The sequence below is a fragment of the Bombus impatiens genome, unplaced genomic scaffold (genome assembly GCF_000188095.3).
Source record: "Bombus impatiens unplaced genomic scaffold, BIMP_2.2 scf_0640, whole genome shotgun sequence".
In the NCBI taxonomy this organism is placed as follows: Eukaryota; Metazoa; Arthropoda; class Insecta; order Hymenoptera; family Apidae; genus Bombus; species Bombus impatiens.
In genome coordinates this window covers 1,936,390-1,955,144 of record NT_177059.1, presented here as the reverse complement: position 1 = coordinate 1,955,144, position 18,755 = coordinate 1,936,390, and the positions used below count along the sequence as shown (strand labels likewise).

The 18,755-nt window shown below is 31.1% G+C and overlaps 4 protein-coding genes across 6 annotated transcripts in view; all 4 read left to right on the top strand.

Annotated features, from left to right (window-relative positions):
• The first annotated feature begins 830 nt into the window (after window positions 1–830).
• LOC105680196 lies at window positions 831–8,790 on the top strand. 3 transcript variants are annotated; one of them, XM_003491846.4, is made up of 4 exons: window positions 831–1,151; window positions 1,789–1,883; window positions 3,083–3,307; window positions 8,654–8,790. In XM_003491846.4, the coding sequence occupies exons 2-4, from the start codon at window positions 1,802–1,804 to the stop codon at window positions 8,671–8,673; spliced, it is 327 nt and encodes a 108-aa protein (XP_003491894.1). In that variant the 5' UTR covers window positions 831–1,151; window positions 1,789–1,801; the 3' UTR covers window positions 8,674–8,790. The 3 variants fall into 3 exon arrangements, with proteins under 3 accessions (XP_003491894.1, XP_012244797.1, XP_033178360.1); XM_012389374.3 differs by lacking the exon at window positions 8,654–8,790 and adding an exon at window positions 6,526–6,713 and having other exon boundaries at window positions 838–1,151; XM_033322469.1 differs by lacking the exons at window positions 831–1,151; window positions 1,789–1,883; window positions 8,654–8,790 and adding exons at window positions 6,526–6,767; window positions 7,263–8,268 and having other exon boundaries at window positions 3,134–3,307.
• On the top strand, window positions 4,644–6,594 carry LOC105681199. The gene is made up of 3 exons (XM_012389372.3): window positions 4,644–5,218; window positions 5,365–5,707; window positions 6,495–6,594. The coding sequence occupies exons 1-2, from the start codon at window positions 4,726–4,728 to the stop codon at window positions 5,703–5,705; spliced, it is 834 nt and encodes a 277-aa protein (XP_012244795.1). The 5' UTR covers window positions 4,644–4,725; the 3' UTR covers window positions 5,706–5,707; window positions 6,495–6,594.
• Window positions 8,660–9,673, top strand: LOC100741149 (ankyrin repeat domain-containing protein 39). Its single transcript, XM_012389373.3, has 2 exons — window positions 8,660–8,809; window positions 8,908–9,673. Exons 1-2 carry the CDS (start codon window positions 8,695–8,697, stop codon window positions 9,372–9,374), a joined length of 582 nt encoding a protein of 193 aa, XP_012244796.1. The 5' UTR covers window positions 8,660–8,694; the 3' UTR covers window positions 9,375–9,673.
• A 575-nt stretch (window positions 9,674–10,248) lies between these two features.
• LOC100747735 (nuclear receptor coactivator 2) overlaps window positions 10,249–18,755 on the top strand; it is a 132,420-nt gene continuing 123,913 nt past the window's right edge. The window contains 2 exon segments of the mRNA XM_024369768.2: window positions 10,249–11,307; window positions 13,414–14,564. Of these exon segments, the coding sequence (XP_024225536.1) occupies window positions 14,536–14,564 (29 nt within the window). The 5' untranslated portion in view covers window positions 10,249–11,307; window positions 13,414–14,535.

Below are 18,755 nucleotides of genomic sequence, written 5' to 3'. Positions count from 1 at the left end.
CATTATGGCAGTAATTCTATACATATATATGGGTACATACAAATTCTAGTGTATTTCAAAATGTCATAGCACTATTAATCAAAATATTCTCCTTATTCCGTAAAACAATGTTTTAGAATTTCATATTAATATGAGTTCTATGTACCAAATATAGAAGCATAATACTCCTATTACTCCTACTAAAGCTATGTATACAAACCAACCGCATACCAGTTCTTTTGAAACAAAGATATTGATTGGTATTTTGCTCTGTCTCAACATCAGTTAGTTTTACTAAATAAATAATAAATGTCTATATATTTTAATGACAAAATATAATAACATTTTAAAATTAAAATCCTAATTTTCGGAATCATAATCCTAATTGGGCATATAATATTTGTCAAAGATAGTTTTGATATAATACAAAAATTATTGTTACAATAACTATTGTATTGAAGTATATATATATAACAGCATTATTTAAAATATTTAATCGTCCTTTTATTTAAGTTTGATATATTTGTAAATTCTTGGTACAATTTTATACAAATTACATTAAATGTAAAAATTAAAATATAATTTTCATATAAGTAACGCATTGTTAGTTACTGCATTTGGTTATTTCGTTTGTTTTAATCATAAATTATGTTAATTGATTGATAAGTTAATAAATTCATATAAATTCTAAAAGTAAAAAATATTTTTTTTGAGAACATGAAACACAGAAACCAAAATTAGCAAATCAAAAGGATTATCGGAAAATTTTTGTTTGAGTATGAAGTACTATCCAATCATCGTAAAATTTTAATGCATTTAAATACATAATAAATAATGCGAATAAGCCTAATTGAGAAACCACCCAAATGTTAGTCATTTGAACAGTATTGGGATTTGTAATGTAAATATGTTAATACTAGTTGTAGGTTGTAGTTAGAATATGCGCACTTTCGTAACTTGCAAATGTTGTGTTATGTACCTATTGTTTGATGGTTGAGACTTATGTTTAAAATAATCCCGTGTAAAATACCTTGCAAGTCTGAAAATCTTAACAGTGCTTAATACATCAGTTTGTTTGTTTGCTTCGTTACTCTTAATAATTATCAATAAAATATAAGAATATTTTTGGTTAAGAGTAGTATCGGTGAATTAAATTCCGTATATGTTAACAGGTGAGAGCTTCTAATTTAGTAAGATTTATTTAACAATAATTCTAGAATAAAAGATTGACGAATAATAATGATAACAAGACATCATAATAATCACTTGTCAATAATATTTATTAGGAATTTATTATATTTAGATTCGTTTTGTTGTTCATTTATTATATATATTATAAATATGTATGTGTACATAAGAAATATATAATAAATCCTTTTTGCGCTATTTGTGCATTATGCATTATGTATCAAAAAATGGTACATTGAAATTCTAAGAAATAATAATAAAGATCTTTTTCTAAATGTAAACAAAAAATATTTGTTTATTAAATTTCTATAAGATTAATCATAAGTATTTTCTTTTACATAGCCTGTACATCAATTTAACATGTTTTAAAATCTCAATTATAAACTTTAATAAATAAATTTTAGTTATTAAAGGATGATTGACTTCTGTCTTTTGTTGTAATGTAATTAGATGTAACATATATATGTAAACATTGTGTTATATATTTTTGGAATTTCAGTATATGCCATATACATTCACTAAAAATGCATTATTACATTCAATAATTGTTGTTATGAAATATTAAGTTTATATATATACATATATGTAGTTTAAATATTTATTAAATAAAATTTGTTTTAGAATAACATTACAGATGCCATACATTTTAGTACGTGGTAATCTTGCATCGTATGGTCATAGATACCCATGGAGAGTTTTAGTATCAGGTCTTAAAGGTACTATCTTTTATTTTAGAGCTTAAACATTTAATATACTCATATTTAATTTATTTATGTAATGGTAATTTATAAAATAAATGTTACTTTGTTGCTACTTAGTTGATATTTTCTATATGCAGTTTTTGCTTCTTATAATACGTGTGTGGCATGTTATATTAACAGAATACATGAGCACACTTATATACGTCACATATTTTTGTTTTATTTCATGATAATATGTATTCATTTATACTTAAAAAGGTAATATTTTAGAAAGTGAAATATGATATATTTAAAGATAAAATAAGTTGTTAATGGATTTACATATCCATTGATTTTTTATAAAAATGAAAGTTGAGTATTTGTATCTTTGTCTCCTTCTTCTCTTTCTTCTTCTTCCTCTACCTTATTTTTATTATAATTGTATATTAAATATTTTATTCTCTTCTACAAAATTTCTAATGTCTACTATGTTTTATAGAGTAAATAAATGTTCTTTTTTATGAAATACATAGTTATATCGCTACATAGTAATAATAATCATTTTTGTAAAATTAGTATTATTCAAGTTATGATAATATAAAAATCATACCATATTTGACATTTATTAGAGAAAAAAGTTAAATAAAAACATTCTAAAAAGTGAAAGATATAATATTCAAATATAAAGTGTCATAATAAAAAATATACATTTATATATTAAGACATTATTTCTTTCTCAATACGTATGTTAATAAATTAATTCCTTAATTAACTAATTACCATTTATACTAATATGTTTATTGAAATCTGGGTAAAGAAAGATGTATAATATGAAGTGATTGGTAGAATATAAATGTATTAATACATTGAATACACAGTTTATAGAAACGTATTGGTTTACTTCAAATTGTTTTGTTTCAATTTGAAAAATTTGGAAACAAAAATGAATTTTTTATTTATATTGCTTCAAGTAAATTACGATGTTGCTCATAAGTGAAACTGATATTCCATAGTTTTGAGTAAAACGATACCCCTATCAATGCTACTTCGCGATAAATTGATAATAATTATCGCGTAGATAGACCACAAGTAAGATTAATTATATTACCTTTCAGCTGAGTTCGTATGATTAAGAACGTGTGGTTTTTATAATTCTTAATTTTTAAATGTAATTTACGTAAAAGTTAGAACAAAATTACGTTGAAAACGCAAGATATTATTCACGTATGTTATAGCATCAGATATAGAACAACTGAGTCGTTTTGCTTCTGGGGGATATTGTGATGATTCGACAATAGTGTATTTGCAACATCCTTGTGTAATATTAACTGCTTTAGAAGTTCTTGGTTACAAAGTCGTAGCATCTTCAAGTACAAGTGTTAAACAAGATTATAATGAGTACATGTGGACTATGAGAAAAGATTTTTCTGAACCTGAACCTGAACCTGTTATTAAGACAGGTATGATTTTGTAGTGATTAATTTATTTTTACTAATAATTACGTGATAACAAACATTTACAGTTTACTTGCATTAAAAAATTTAACACTTTTTATTATTCTAAGAAACAGTATTTTTATCTTTCAAGATGAAAATTAAAAATATAAAGCGTAATTAAAAAATTATATGAATTTATAATTTTTATTTTTACATAAGTTTGGTTTATTACATAAACTATAAATGCAAGAGGAAAGAAAGTTATCAAATATATATGTATGTAAAGAATAATATCGTAACAATACTTATATTACAGTAAATATTTCTTTATTTTTTTATAGATGAAATATTATAATAGAATTTTCTTATATACAACGTTTCTAGTTAGTTAGAAAAATATGTAATTAAAGATAAATGTGATGTATTAAAAAGTTTGTACGAATTGCACTTGATTACTAATTTGTGTATTTATTTTCGAACTTTTCTGTTAGATTCTTTACTTTCAAAACGTTTCAATGTTTTGTTTGTAGAAAATATTTTATGCAAGTCTGCTTATAGAATTATTGTGTTTAATTAAATTATATGGATTTTTTATATATATTTCATATATATATAAATCATAACAAAAGAAAAAGAGAGGGAAATATAAAATTCAAGATATTCGTTATCTACTGCATTATTTTTATAAGGATGGCAACAAACACAAGTACGGTTCTTACGAAGGTTATGTGTATTAGTGGCTGCTGACGTTTAAATTTGATCATCAGATACGTTGTAGATATTTTATCTAACAGTGGTATATATTGTTCGTCATTTAATGTGACATTCGCTTAAAACTTTCGCTCTTGCATAAGCTAAGAACTTTCATCGACATTACGAACTTCTATTGATTTTTATTATGTGCGTGTGAAAGTTTTGTTGTATATAATTTTCTTTGGTAAATGATTAATAACAAAAATGATTTTGAAAAATTACATTCAATTACTTCAATGATATATAAAAGGTGTATAATCTTAGTAATTTATATATAGTATCTACCTGGATATTAGAAAGAACAATGTGTACATCTATTAATTTTTTAAACAAGCACTATATTTTGTAAATTTTATAAAATTGTTAGTATCTTAATTTTAAACTTTTGATGCTGTGCTAATAGTATAATTTTGTGTATAACATTTAATTATGTTGTAAATCAATATTTTCATTTTTAATTTTTATACTTATTTCCTTATGCGAACATTATGTACTTTAGTTTTGATTCCGTATAAAAAAAAATTAATAAAATAATATATAAATGATGTTTTATACAAAAATTTTATATTTTTATTATATTAAACCACAATTAACTATTTATGTTAGAAACTAAAAATTTTATAAATATAAAATAAATAAAACATATGTAGTTAAAGGGAAAGTATGTTGTAAAACTTAAAAAAGAAACGATGGTTAAAAAACGAGGAATTGTGTGGAACTACTATAATAAAAAAATGTTAGGATCTCAAGTGATTGCATTTTGTAAGTTTTGTAATCAATCATACATTCAAAATGCTACTCGTATGGAACGACATATGGAAAAATGTCCAAAGTGTCCAGAAGATGTTAGACAACAATTTATGCAAGTAGCTCATAACAAGAGGCATAAAGCTAATAATCTTGACAATAAAATGAACGATGGATGGCCAAAACAAGAATCTTCGGTAGATCACAACATTACAGATACAGAGTTAGAAGATTTAGATGATTGGAATTATAAAAATCAGTCATATTTAGTTGATACATCTAATGCAATACAGCAAAATATGGATTTAGTAATGCATAATAATGAACAAAATTGGGTAAATCAGGATAATGCGGTTAAAAATCATGATACAGATACAAGATTAGTTAGTAGGAATTGGGAAACAAGTGAAAATGATACAGAAACAATTGCAGCTGGTAATTTGAAGAAAAAGGATATTTATGAAACATTTAAGCTATAATCTTATTTTGGAGTTATTATTAGATTGGATACAATTATGCAACTAATTCTCAAATCATTATCTAGGACAGATTTTTTAAATGTTTTTAAAAATTTTGTGTAGCTGGATCTCAAGAACGATCAAGTTCAGTTCACCAAAGAAAGTCATATAATCCTAGAAGAATATCAGCTGTTTCTTCTGTACAAACATCAGATTGTTTACCCTTACAAAATAAAATATATCAAGAACAATTATTAGAAAGACGTGCCTTAAGAAGAGCTGCAGAATTAGAAGTACAGCGTAAAGCCTTGGAACTAGAAAGATTTCAATGGGAATATGAGAGAGATAAACTTCAAACTGAAGTTCGTTGGGCTCATGAAACTCGTATGATGCAACTTAAAGAAGAACGGGAAAGACATTTGACTGAACAGAGTAGAATAAAGACAGTTTCACATATAGTCTAATTGTAAATAATGAATTTTACCTATTGATAATGAATAATACCATTATATTCTTGCATAATAATCTAAAACGTTTTTATACTCAAGATTATTCTTAATCAAATATGAGTAGATGATAAAGAGAATGTAAAATAATATATTATCCATTTAGAATGAAATATAATTCCTTTTTATATTTGTAGAAGGAAGTATTCTGTATATATTTTATATAATATTTTCAAGCAGTATATTAAACAGGATATTTAATTCCAACAAAATGTGGAAACTCACAAATATCATCATAAAGAGTTATTGAGTATATATTTAAAAAATATAAACATTTTCAATTCCAAACACATTTGAGCATAACTATTTAGATTTTGTAATTCAAATTTTAATTACTATAAATTACATATATATAATAACTTGTTTTTTCCTCTGGTATATTACATTTTTTATTAAATAATTTATTTCTATCTCTTTATTTATTTAAATTCAATATCACTTTATTACAACATACTGATTAATATTATATAAACAAATTTGAGATAAAACTTTTTTATCGATATTTCTGGGAAAAATTAGTTTCTTTCATTGTCTTAATTTAGCATAAATGAGTAGTAGAAAAATGTAAAAGTAGATATATTTTTGCCAAGATAAAAATATTGTTTCTTTTTGCTTATAAAATTAGATGTACTTGCATTGTATATAATATTATTTATATTATATAAGACTTAGTAGTTAAATAATAGGATTTTCTCTTAAAAGAGAAAATGAGGGAGTTACAAAATATGTTTATATTTTTCCCAACAGCATTCTAGAAGCAACATTTTTCTTTTGACAGTAAAAGACAACGAAGTTTAACAATCCTCTTTAGCTCAACAATGTCACAATCAGTGAATACAAGTGTCGGAAAATTAGCCAATGAAGTGAATGATGATGAGAATTACTATTACGTTGGCGTAAAAGCCTCGCCGTTTGCGAATGATTGCGTTGTCTTCGGTTTAAATTCGGATGAAATTTTGGCTCTTTCAAAGCGTTTTCCAAACTCTGGATCAGATGTGGTCAACGGCACTATGATCAAAGGTTACCATCAACCATTTTCAAAACATCTTTTTTACAGAATAACTGTATTTTTACGCGTTTAATTAAACTTTTTACCGAAAATATTTCTAACTCTGTCTTTTGTAGCAGAATTTGCGAAAATATAGTATATAAGTCCTATACGTGAAAATTGCTTCGGTTAATTTTTTAATTATACCTACATTTTATATATCTCTGCAAGTTAATAATAAAAATAGTGATATGTTGGTAAAAATAGATTTATAATTTAGATTTCCTTGTTTGTCATATTTGCTATATATTTAGTAATTGGAATTGCTTTGGATTTCCGATAAAAAAACATTATATCTGTAAAATGTTATACATTAAATTTACAAATAACATTGATATGTTATTGTCGAAAAGAAGATGTTATATTGAAATATTTTATAGAAATTCAGCATTGGTATGTCTTATTGCATCGTATATTTGTAAATCATAGAATATTTTTCTTAATTTGTGCAATAAAATTTATTGCAGGACCACCTTTTTCCATCATTAACGCCCTGGCAGAATTAGGATATCGAGTTATCTGTAGCACAGGAGAAGCTGAAATACTTTGGACACTGCAAAGGGAATTATAAAATCAACAATTATTCTCAGGACTACGATTTATAAGAAAAAAATACTACTTATGTATTTAAAGTATAGTATGCGTGCATGTTTAATAATGTGCACGCCAATTAAGAAACCAGTATGAATGAAGTATTATTTAATTATATAAAAAGTTTGTATACAAGGAACACACGTAGATATAAGAAGTGGTGTGTTCACTTTCGTTATAAAATTTTTATCAATATTTTTTAACTTGCTTTAGGGATGTATATTTTGTATCGAACATATTTGTACCAATAGATTTTCACGAGGAATTTTAGCAAGTTTCGTACATTACATTCGTAAAAGGCATTTAATAGGTTAAAACTACAATCGTACATCGTTTTATACATAAATCTATATATCATTTTTGCAACTTCGAATCGAATTAAAGGCAAAATGTCATCAATTTGTTTTAATATGAACTTACGATAACAATTGTGACACTAATAAGACTGTACGAAATCAAGTTTCCAATTTCTATACTTTGCCGATTAGATCAATATTTTTTTTGAACAATTATTTTATTACTTACCATAAAAATTAAATACATTTATGCATAAAATTGTGAGAAGTTGCAAAAATGATAACAATACCAACGCTTATCTTATTCGTTATTTTTAATCCATGCAGTATCAATATTAAGTCATTTCGTGCAATAGAGGGACAATTTTTCTATTGTTTTTCTATTTTATATTATCTGCAATATAATTTTTAATAAAATTGTATTGTCATATTTTTGTGTATATTTATAACGCTATGATACAATACACGGAATCAAAACTAGCGTTAATATTATGTAATGCTGTAAAAGAATTTGCACTGTACTCAGTATTTATTGAATTCATTTATGAAACGATAAGGCAATATTTCTTAGCACAGCATCATGCTTCAAAACGAAAAGAAAATGGGTAGCAATTGTCGAAGTACTATATTACAAAATAATCGAAACATAATATTATAATATATATAGAGGTCGATTTTGTATGCCGCGCCTTATTTTCATATACGAATTCGATATATGTACATATATATTATAAAATTACATATATGTGAACTATGTGAAATACATTTTTGCATATTGTGAATGAAAATTCATTGAAGAATATATGATTAGTATGACTTAAAACTATTTCTTTATGTACTTCTTCACAACCATTTATAATTTACGAAATATTAAAATTTATTTTCATATATAATGACATAATACTTATTTGTATTACCAAAAAATATTTCAGTACAATTTTTATTCTTTTTCTTTTTTAATGACATGATAGGTAAATTATCCAGACGCTAATTAAGCGGACCTATCGCAAATATGGAGCACGGTCATAACTGTAACGATCATAATACATGCTGCAGCGTAAGTAATAATATCGGAGTTAGTCAGTCTCTTATGGAAATGGAATTTGAACGTGGTATATGGTACGCCGGTAAATAATTAAATTTATTTTATTTTTATTCTATTATTTTATTTTATTTTATTTTTTTTTTTTTGAAATATCGTTAATAATATTTATGCCATTTTCAGCACAGTATAATGACTTGGATCGTGTAAAGATATTACTGAAGAAAGGTGTATCGCCAGATGCAGAAGATTCTGCGGGATATACAGCGTTACATTACGCAGCTCGAAATGGACACTATAAAATTTGTAATATTTTATTAGAAAATGGTGCAGCAGTGAATGCGCAGACACGTTGTGGACATGCTACTGCTTTGCATAGAGCAGCTATGCAGAGTCACTCTGAGATCGTTGAACTATTGTTGAGATTCGATGCAAACCCTAATTTAAAAGACGTCGATGGCTACACCGCTTTGCATAGAGCACTCACGGCACGCTCCACACCTGTTTGCAAACTACTAATACCATGCACTGATCTATCATTACTGAATAGCAACATACAGAGTTTAGAAGAATTAGTAAAAGAAAAATATCCTGACATTTTACCATTTTTATTAACATATATGAATAAAGGAGAAAAAGTAAATGATTAATAAAAATTATAAAAATCTCCTAGACTTTTTAAATTTTCCGTGTCAACACACGAATAATAAAAATGTGGTACTATAAAAATATTAATTTTACGAATAATTGTCAGAAGAAAACTGTATTTGGTAGATAAAAGAATCTTGAAGATCTTAATAGATTTATAAAATGTGATTTTCAAAAGTACCGGATATCATATCTTTTATAACTGTTTTCTAATTTATTAATAATTAAATTGCAACCATATACAAAGTGTACAAGTATATTTCTAATGTTAATAAACTGATCTATGTAATCCGCTCGCTTATATTGTTGGTATTTTAATATTAAAGATACTGCTTGATATTTAAAAACAATGTGCAGTTTTGTTAACTGGATCGTAAATTTTACACCGTGTAGGTGTTAAAAAGTAATAATAATATAAATAAAGGTTTTATTTTATACTACATGAATATATTAATAGTTGGTAAATACATTAGGCATGAAATTTTCTTTTATATTTTATATAACAACATAATGTCATACAGATAAACATTCTTAAAAGTAAATCTAAGGAAATATGGACTATAAAGACGATTCTATCAAATGATAAAGGAATAAATGTATAAATAAAATTGATAGACATGCATTATTATTGGTGGTGTTCGTTCCATGTGCTTGTCAGAACGGAGAGGGTCGTGCACTTGATATTGAATCGTTCGCGCGCGACCGTAAGTATTCGGGTTGGATCGGGGGTTATCGTTAGAATTCGACAGTGCTCGATGAGTTGCGGAGCGTAATCTGTACGGCCGCCGGAGCCCCCTTGCGATAAACAGTGGTGCCATCTAGCGGAACACCTCCCGTCTCTCTGTACTGTACGACTGCAATCGTTGCATGGAGTCAGTCGTTTCACGAATACCGCGGGTGGTTTGCGCGAAGGCTCGCCGCCGCCTTTAGCCGTTGCGCGACGGATCGTCCGTCGTTTCGCGGTCCGAGGTTCGTCCGCGTGTCTTCGACCACCTTTCCCGCCTGGATTCTTGTGCGGTTTTACTCGTCGATTTGAGTGACAATCGCGAGCGATGTAATCGTGCCCTGACGTCACACGGCTAATCAAGTGCACACACGAACGCAACACAGGCGCGCGCGCGCCTGCTACTCGTATTCGTATACACGGATGGTCTACGTAGCTGCTCACGGTATACTACATACAACACGTATACAGCCGTGCACACGGCTAAACTGATAGAGAGAACGAAGGAAAGGGAAACAGTGTGCAAGATCGCAAAAGACAGAGGAGAAAGAACGGAAACTGAGAGATAAGAAAGAAAGGGAAATATATATATATATATGCGTATCTACATATATATGTATATGTTGCGTAGCAAGAGAACGGTATTAGAGAAAAGGGGTGAGGCGTAAGACGTATAGACGGAGGACAATTCACACTTGCATACGTCTATGTAGGCTTGTACGAGCCTTTCGCCTTTATAAAACATTATGCGTAGATATTACAGCGAAAAACACGAGACGGTAAGAAGCACGAAATTCTTTCTCCGGTTGATATATTCAAGCATCGATTTTTCTCGAACGACTTGTTTTTGTAACTCTCGCAAAGTATTTCGCGTTTTCGACACGTGCAAAACAAGGCTATGAAATAGAATAAAGAAGAATCAGACGAAAGAGCGAGAGAGAAGTGTCTACATCTCGTGGCGCCCCGTTGTGTTTTTCTACGGAAAACTGTGCTCGGAACCTGCGTGAACTTTCAGAGTGGAAGAAAACGTTTAGCAAACGGAAGAGAAAAATGTTTCTTTCAGAAAGGTAAACTGAAAGGTGAAGGAAAATTTTATTCGTACGTATATCATTTGATCTAATCAGTGAAACTCAGTGAGAAACCAAACGAAGAAGTTTGAACTCGAACGACAAACTTCAATGGACAAAACAAGTTTTATCCCAATCGAACCGGTCAGTGAGTGTAATATAATTTTTGTGTGTTATCTCTTGTTGAAGCCTTTTTTCTTGCTGTTATGTGAATTTTTATCATGAATATAGAAGTGTGTACGTGCGACACGATTGCGGGTGTACCTTGTTCGTGCAATAATAAGAAAGTGGGGTCTGTACGTTCCGTTTTTATTAACTTGTCGGACGGTCCACTGCTTTGAGAGTCAAGTTCGTCGCGCTTCGCTGTACGCGCCGTGTCTGGTGCGCACATATTTCCTCGCGCTTTCGGTTGCGCTCCGCGACAAGCTTTCTATTCCAAGTGAGATGAAATATATCCTCTCCGTCATATCGAGAACTATCGGTAAGGGTAATTGCGAATTACGCGGCAGTTACGTGCTTTACACTTGCATTTCTTTCGTAATTTCGTTGAACGTACTTTCGTTTCGCATTTCCTATCGTTATTAACTTTATAGCTTTTCAACCCTTTCATGGATATAATCTATATTTTTATCAAAAACCAAAAATTTTAATCAAGAAAGTATATCAAATAGAACTTATATTTATTTCAGTAAACCAGTTTTGTGCGTTATCTCTTGTTGAAGCCATATTGGATATATGTTATTAAATCAAGGTTTAATAAAATTTAGTTTTTATTTTCCACGATTGTCTACGGTCTACGTATATAATATATGTATGTGTGGTAATAGAAACGGAAATACATTTTTATATCGCCCTTACATATGACCCTATTTAATGGGGAAAATAGATTTCATTGTTTATGAAAGGGTTAAATTTGATTTTCAAAGTTTCTGCTGCAGTAATTAGTCGCTGACAGAGACCAATATGATAAATTGGATATTTACGAACGAATTTTATTATAAATTTCAAATGCAAATAAGCTTCGCTTTAATCATTAATAAAGTTTAAAATCATGAAATCATTAATAAATTATCATACTGTGAATATATCAAATAAAATGTTGCAAAAATTATTGTTTTAAGGAATATTAATTTATAGTCGAAGAAATTTTATATCAATTTTTTCGTTTAAACAAGAAAAGATGTACTTTGTCAGAAATGCATTTTCTCGCGTTTATCTCGAGCTGTCAGGTCGGTTGATGAATCTTAGAAAACATTCCAAAGAATTCCAGCGAAAAAGTAGTGCCCGTGGGTAGAGAACGTAAGCGTCGACGACAATATCGATCAACTTTTCCTAAACGTGCCTCGGTCTACATATGTTTGGAAGCAGAATGGGGTGTGGACATGCGCATATACAGACCATTGTATTAGTAGTGCGTTGTCAAGTGCGCCATGTGATGCGTGAGATTGTGATGCAGTAACAAGTATTCTTCGTTTCACAAAAAAATATGTTTTAATTAAAATTATTATGTAGACCGAATGTGTTTACTATTTAACGACAATAGATTCGTACAACATATAATTATAAAAAAAAAATGAACTGTGTATTTATCAAATTTCATAATACATATCTCGTTCATACCTATTAATTGATAATTACAAAATTACCATTCTTTGTTATATATCGTAATTATAATATTTCGGGGATCTATAAACGACCTAAATTATCTTAATTATTTTGAAATGAATGTGATAATGATAAATGAGTAGTTTATGGAGGTACTGCGGCGTTAGAGTTTCACAAGTACTATATTTATGTTTTATTGCATCGGTTTCACTTTCTGCTTTGCTTGTACCACTTACTTGACGCAAAGGATCTTGGGTAAAATTTGCATCGAAACATGGCATCAAAAGTCTCTTTATTTTCTTTTCAAATATCTTAGCTAATTTTCTTTGGTAATGACGCAGTTTAGTGACTTTTCTCTATTTTGACTATTTGATTCCAGTGTTTTCTTTTTTGTCAGAAAGTAAGGAGAAATTTAAAAGTTTCAAGCTCTCCTAATAAAATAGTAAAAAGTATATTAGTTCCTTGAACTCTCACGATTGAGATTTCTGATTTTAGCGATAAAATAGAGCTTTCAAAGAAAAGAGTCAAGAAATCAAAAACTCGCTAAACTGACTAGTTATCTTTCCTTCTTCTTACATTTATTATTTATAACGAAGCAAATTGTTCGATCCACTTTTTTCAACCATTATTCTTCTCCATTGACAGGATTGGCAAAGATTACGAAGATCTGTAAAAGCTGCAGTGCGAGGGAACCTCATCGAGGAGGATGAAAGAATCTTTGACAGCTCAATCACGACAAGACGATTCCTAAAAGAAATAATTATTCTCAGGCGTTCGCACCTGAAATATTCTCTCGTTGGTGTGTTTGTGAGAATTGCTTATTGAATATTTATAGGAGATTGCTCGCATAGGAAAGCAGACAGAGAACCGTTCCTGGCCAGTGATAACAGTCGAGTTCGAGAAACAGGAACGTCTAAGTTTTCTATTCTTCGTCGATAGATCACGCATACGATAATACGCGGTTAATGATGGAAGGAAAACCTGCGAATATCTCGACGTGCACGTGAGCGAGCGAGAAAGTCGACGTGTCGAAAAGTGAAGTCGATATTCGAGGGCGAAAAGGAAACGATGTGACGGCGCTGCTCGGTCGATAAGGAGAGTCATATCGTGTAAAGTGCCAAGAAGACCAGAGAAAAAGAAAGTGTACTTAATATCAGTTATTTTTGTTTTACGTTCGCGACAGTGATCTTGTGTTATTGGTGACGTGACAAGATTCTTGGGTGAAAGAGACGCCGAATGTCGGTAAACGAAGAGGAAGCGCACGATAGGACGATGCGATTAAGAACGCACGTTCGGCCAGTGAGTTTCGGTCGAGGAAAGGAAACTATTCGTCTTCGTTGATTTTTCGTTGTTCTCATCAACACGGGACGAAACGAGAAGTGACCGAGAGTGAAACGAATTATTACGTTTCTTCGTTCGTTGTTTTTACGGACTCGCGAGCCACTAGGTACTCGATTCGTGGTTTCGGACTCGACGGAGGAGAAGCGGCAATTTTCTCCGCGAAAACGAGATTAAAAAAAAGAAAGGATTCCACGAATTTGACAAATTGGAAAAGTGTTGGTGGTGATTAATAGTGGTGCGTTCGTTGATTGTTGGTGGTGATATCCGCGTTATTGGTTGTGCGAGGGTGTGGTGAAAAAAAAAACGGGGTGGTGTGGTGGTGGCACATCGTGTAAAAAGAGAACACTCGACTGTGACTCTTAACTCATTACCACGGATCTCCCCCGGCAGTTTGACGCCACAGCCATCCTCGATGAGAGGAGGCACATGTCCATTGCTGCCGCTGAAAATGCAGGGTAAGTCCTTTTACCATTTCTTTCCTTTTCTTCTTTCTCTTTCTTTTTATTTTAATCTTACGTCGTTTATCCAACGAACGGGAAACTTGTTCTCGCTCAACGTTCAATTTACATTATGCGGTATTGTTTATTTATTTAGGCGATTCAGAGATCACCGTTTTGTTATCTCGATACCGTCGCTGCAGCGTGTCTCGCGCATATACAGGATCTGCACATGTTGCATATATTGGTCTCAGTTAAGATATACAGTAAATGGAACTGTTACTGTAGTTGCTTAGCGCAATTAACCTCTTAAGCGAAGAATTACGCGGACGAAAGTTTTATACACGTTTCCTCTCTATATCTCTATCTTCTCTAGTGTCTCTATGTTGACGTTTTCTGTTTATTTTGAAACTTTTTACATTCCCCCGTATTTTGTAATTGTATTATTTTTTATTTAATTGGTTAATTATTTTAACTATATATATATATAAGTACTAAAAAAAGTAAGATTTTTATATCGATACCGGTTACACTAAAAATTTTGATAGGCTTTTTTTTTATTATTTTTCGGCTGAAAGCTTTAATGGGCAAATATATTCTGTTTTAAAAAATGAAAAGTTTCTTCTTTTATCGAAAGATGATTATTCATTTATTCTATCCTTTTATCGTATTGTGTCTAATTGAATTTTAGATAACATAATAGACGTAGACGAAAGATAGCCGATAGCTGGTGTTCAATATGGGTCATTTAACGAGAAGTATACTTGCAATGTTTTAGTTGTGTTAGGACGATATCTAGCGGGATTGGGTTAACAGAGAGGGCAAGAGGGTTTCTCAGGTCATAAGGGTCTCACATAGAATCCGATCGCAAAATAAAAATGGTTTACGCATTCCTTACATGTGTCGCTTAAAACTAATGAACAGTCCCAAACGATATTCAGCTGGCCCATTTGGTCTGAAGTTGTACATCTGAATAAATAAAAAAAAAAAAAGAAAAAACAATATGAAATAATATTTTTATTGCGTCACGTTGAGCATCTATCTTATTGTATAGGATGCAATAGACTAAACAGTCTAAAGACAGAGATTTTCCTTGTTTGTTATTTACAGAGTATTCTACAATATATATTTTTATAATTAAATAATTAAGAACAATTAATCTTATATTTTATATAATGTTAAAAACTGTTGATAACGACGAAGCCACTGTAGAAATTTATAATTTGGTGTAGGCTTTCCCAGTTTAACTAGAAATAACATCGTTATTGCTTGGTTCTTGGCTGTCCTTTTGCATTGGAGGTGCTTTCGCGAGCATATATTAGTCGTCTAATATTCGACATAAACATATTCCTGTGTAATCCTTCAAATAGCTTCGTGTCCCCGTTCGCGTGCACGGAAATACACAAAATCTTCTCACGCAAAATGAGCGAAGAAGAAAGGGATGGTGTGTATCATCCGTCGTTATGTTTGAGTTAAAAAATTTAAGAGCTCTCTCTCTGCCTTTGAAGGCTTGAATTGTGCCGACACCTGCTGCTCTTTTTTTCTTCTCTTTTTTTCCTCCTGTTTTCTTTCCCCTTCTCTCTCATTTTGTTTTCTTTAAAGGAAACCTTTTGCATCCAGCTTCTTCCAGTTTCTACTGAACCTATCTCGAGGCCCGTCTACCTGAGATACCTACTTCTTCTTGTTCTTGTTCTTGTTCTTGTTCTTCGTATCCCAAAAGGTCCCTGCCGTTATACACGCTTAGGTACACGCTGCCTAAAACTATCTCGCTGTTTGTCTGTTATTCCTCGTAGCTCTATCAATATTAACACTTTCGCTAGAGGCGCGACTAGCTCGTTTTCGTGTAATGGTAGGTTTTATATCGTAGGATCTTGTGGTATTTTTTGATAGTCTAGGATTTCGTAAATAGGCCTGCAAGTATTTTTTTCTTCATCGTGAGCTGGATGCTCGATACTTGGTAAGTTTGATAATTCGATTTTGCTCGTTTGTGAAACAGGAAATTATAATAGTTTACAATTCTTTGTTTTTTTTCTGAAATTCAGTAACTGAAAATTGCTGCAATAAATTGATTTTTTGCCATCGGGTATAGGAGTATAGTAATAAAATGTAACAATATAGCGATTGATAAATAAGATAACATTTTAAATTATAGGTACATGGATATTTGCAACTTGTGTGTCGTGTCAAGTTATTTAATATTACACTCGATGTTTCTAACTTTCTTACATTTAGGTTAGTGATAAATTAGTTATAAATACGATATTATAAAATATAAATTAACGAAGTAGGAGGTAAAATGTGATCCATTATCTCAAGTTGCTGTTCTTAATTTTTATGTGACGAAACTTGCCCAGGCCTGTTTCGTACTAGTAGAATTTCAAACTAAATTAAATTAATCGATCGTGACCAATTTAGGGATATTGAAATTCGATTGAAAACAAAATTTAACGTATAATCGTAAAATATGTATCTTCAAATATGTATACAGACTATAGTTTATTTTTATACGGTGAACGTATTGGTCGAACGATATAAGGAAGATGTTGCTCTTCGTAAAGATAAACACAGTATATTCGGCAAATATCAATGGGAGAAAGACAAGTAGGTATCGCGGAAAATGTCGGTCAGTTGTTAGGTTAGAACTTGGTCATTTGAAATTCCAAACTTACGCTCGTATATACATACAATTGCTCGATTTCAGCGTTATAGATAGTTCCAAGGTAATAAACCAGTTCGTTCAACGTTATACATTTTATGACATAAGGAACGATTTTCCGGTTACATAGACGTGTAATACGGAGAAATAACTCGTAAGCGACGAATAATCGCTTATAAGACCGATATTCTCGTTGACGAATATACGAGTCACGGGGAAGAAGACTGTTGCTATCGTATGCAGTGGAAACGATAGTAACATTTTTAGACACTATTAAACAACTCGTTCGATAAGAAGTTGCGTAATGATGCATATTCCCTTGCTTTGTACTGGCAATCGATACACAGCACGCATATATACATACTTGCATAACAACCAATGGACTTAATTCGAAACAGATGACACGAAACTTGAATGTGTTCTCACGTAACAGAGCCGTTGAGGCTATTCTATTGTATCGAAAAGAAAGATTCACAATCTGAGTTTCGAACTCGGGTAATACCGGTGAAAACGAGCTTTTCCTCCTTTTTCCCCTATTTCTTCCTTCATAAAATTGCGATAACTTTGTTATACACACACACACACATATGTATATATAAATAAATATATATATATATATATATCTCGTTCAGTGAACAACCACTGAGTACCCTTTATTCTATTGAGTTTGCTCGGGATTCGCGTTCTCGCAAACAACTTCTCGTTCGAAGACCAGTACAATGAAATACAGTGGGAAGAGATGAATTTTTGCGTCATTAAAATGTAGAACGGAGAGCTTCTGAGCTTACAGGAGCGAGGACGGAATGAATAAAACGAAGTAGTTATCAAGTTGCTTCTTAACGATATCTATCGTTCCGCGATACGATTTGAATACGATTTCCATAAGATTTTGCTGGCTTTTGTGTTTTAAACAAGGCGCGTACTATGATGTAAATATTAAGGGCCATAATTCCCGAGGAAACACGTTTTCGCGTTGTATAAGGACACTTTTAAGTAATACATAGCTCGTAATCGGCGTCCGACGATATGTTTTATTAGGTCGTAAATAAGACCTTAGAAACTCTTCTCTGTGCCATGCTGAAGTACACGGTACATTCGAAAATAACAGCCTCCAGAACGAATTCCTTGACTTGCTTTCAGGCTCGCCGAACGAAGGATAAACGACACGGCAGGCAACCTCACTCGCGTGTCTTCTACGTATCAATTCTCTCGTATTAAACGAGATGCAATAGCGTATCGAAAAACAAGACGTATCCACAGGTCGTCGCCGAGGAAATTGTAGAGGCACACGAAACATAAGATAGAAGGCGACAAGCGTGCGCCGCGTCTCTCCGTCCGACGGAGCTCGACTGATTCGCGCAGAATAAAGAGAGAAAGAGTCGCGTAGTGCCAGCCACACGTAGCAAAATAGAAACTTGGCTCTCTTTGGCGTAGGCGTATAGTTCGCGACTATATAACTGATTCGTCATCAACGACGACAGTGTATTTATCGCGAGGCATTACACTCTATGCGAGCGGGTCAGAGTAATTAAAACTACGTCGTTCATCAGCGG

Coding starts and splice junctions, on each gene's coding strand:
- LOC105680196 (XM_003491846.4), top strand. CDS start 1,802: ATGCCATACATTTTAGTACGTGGTAATCTTGCATCGTATGGTCATAGA. Junction 1,884..3,082: donor TTTAGTATCAGGTCTTAAAG/GTACTATCTTTT, acceptor CGTATGTTATAG/CATCAGATATAGAACAACTG. Junction 3,308..8,653: donor TGAACCTGTTATTAAGACAG/GTATGATTTTGT, acceptor ATGACATGATAG/GTAAATTATCCAGACGCTAA.
- LOC105681199 (XM_012389372.3), top strand. CDS start 4,726: ATGGTTAAAAAACGAGGAATTGTGTGGAACTACTATAATAAAAAAATG. Junction 5,219..5,364: donor TACAGAAACAATTGCAGCTG/GTAATTTGAAGA, acceptor AATTTTGTGTAG/CTGGATCTCAAGAACGATCA.
- LOC100741149 (XM_012389373.3), top strand. CDS start 8,695: ATGGAGCACGGTCATAACTGTAACGATCATAATACATGCTGCAGCGTA. Junction 8,810..8,907: donor ACGTGGTATATGGTACGCCG/GTAAATAATTAA, acceptor TGCCATTTTCAG/CACAGTATAATGACTTGGAT.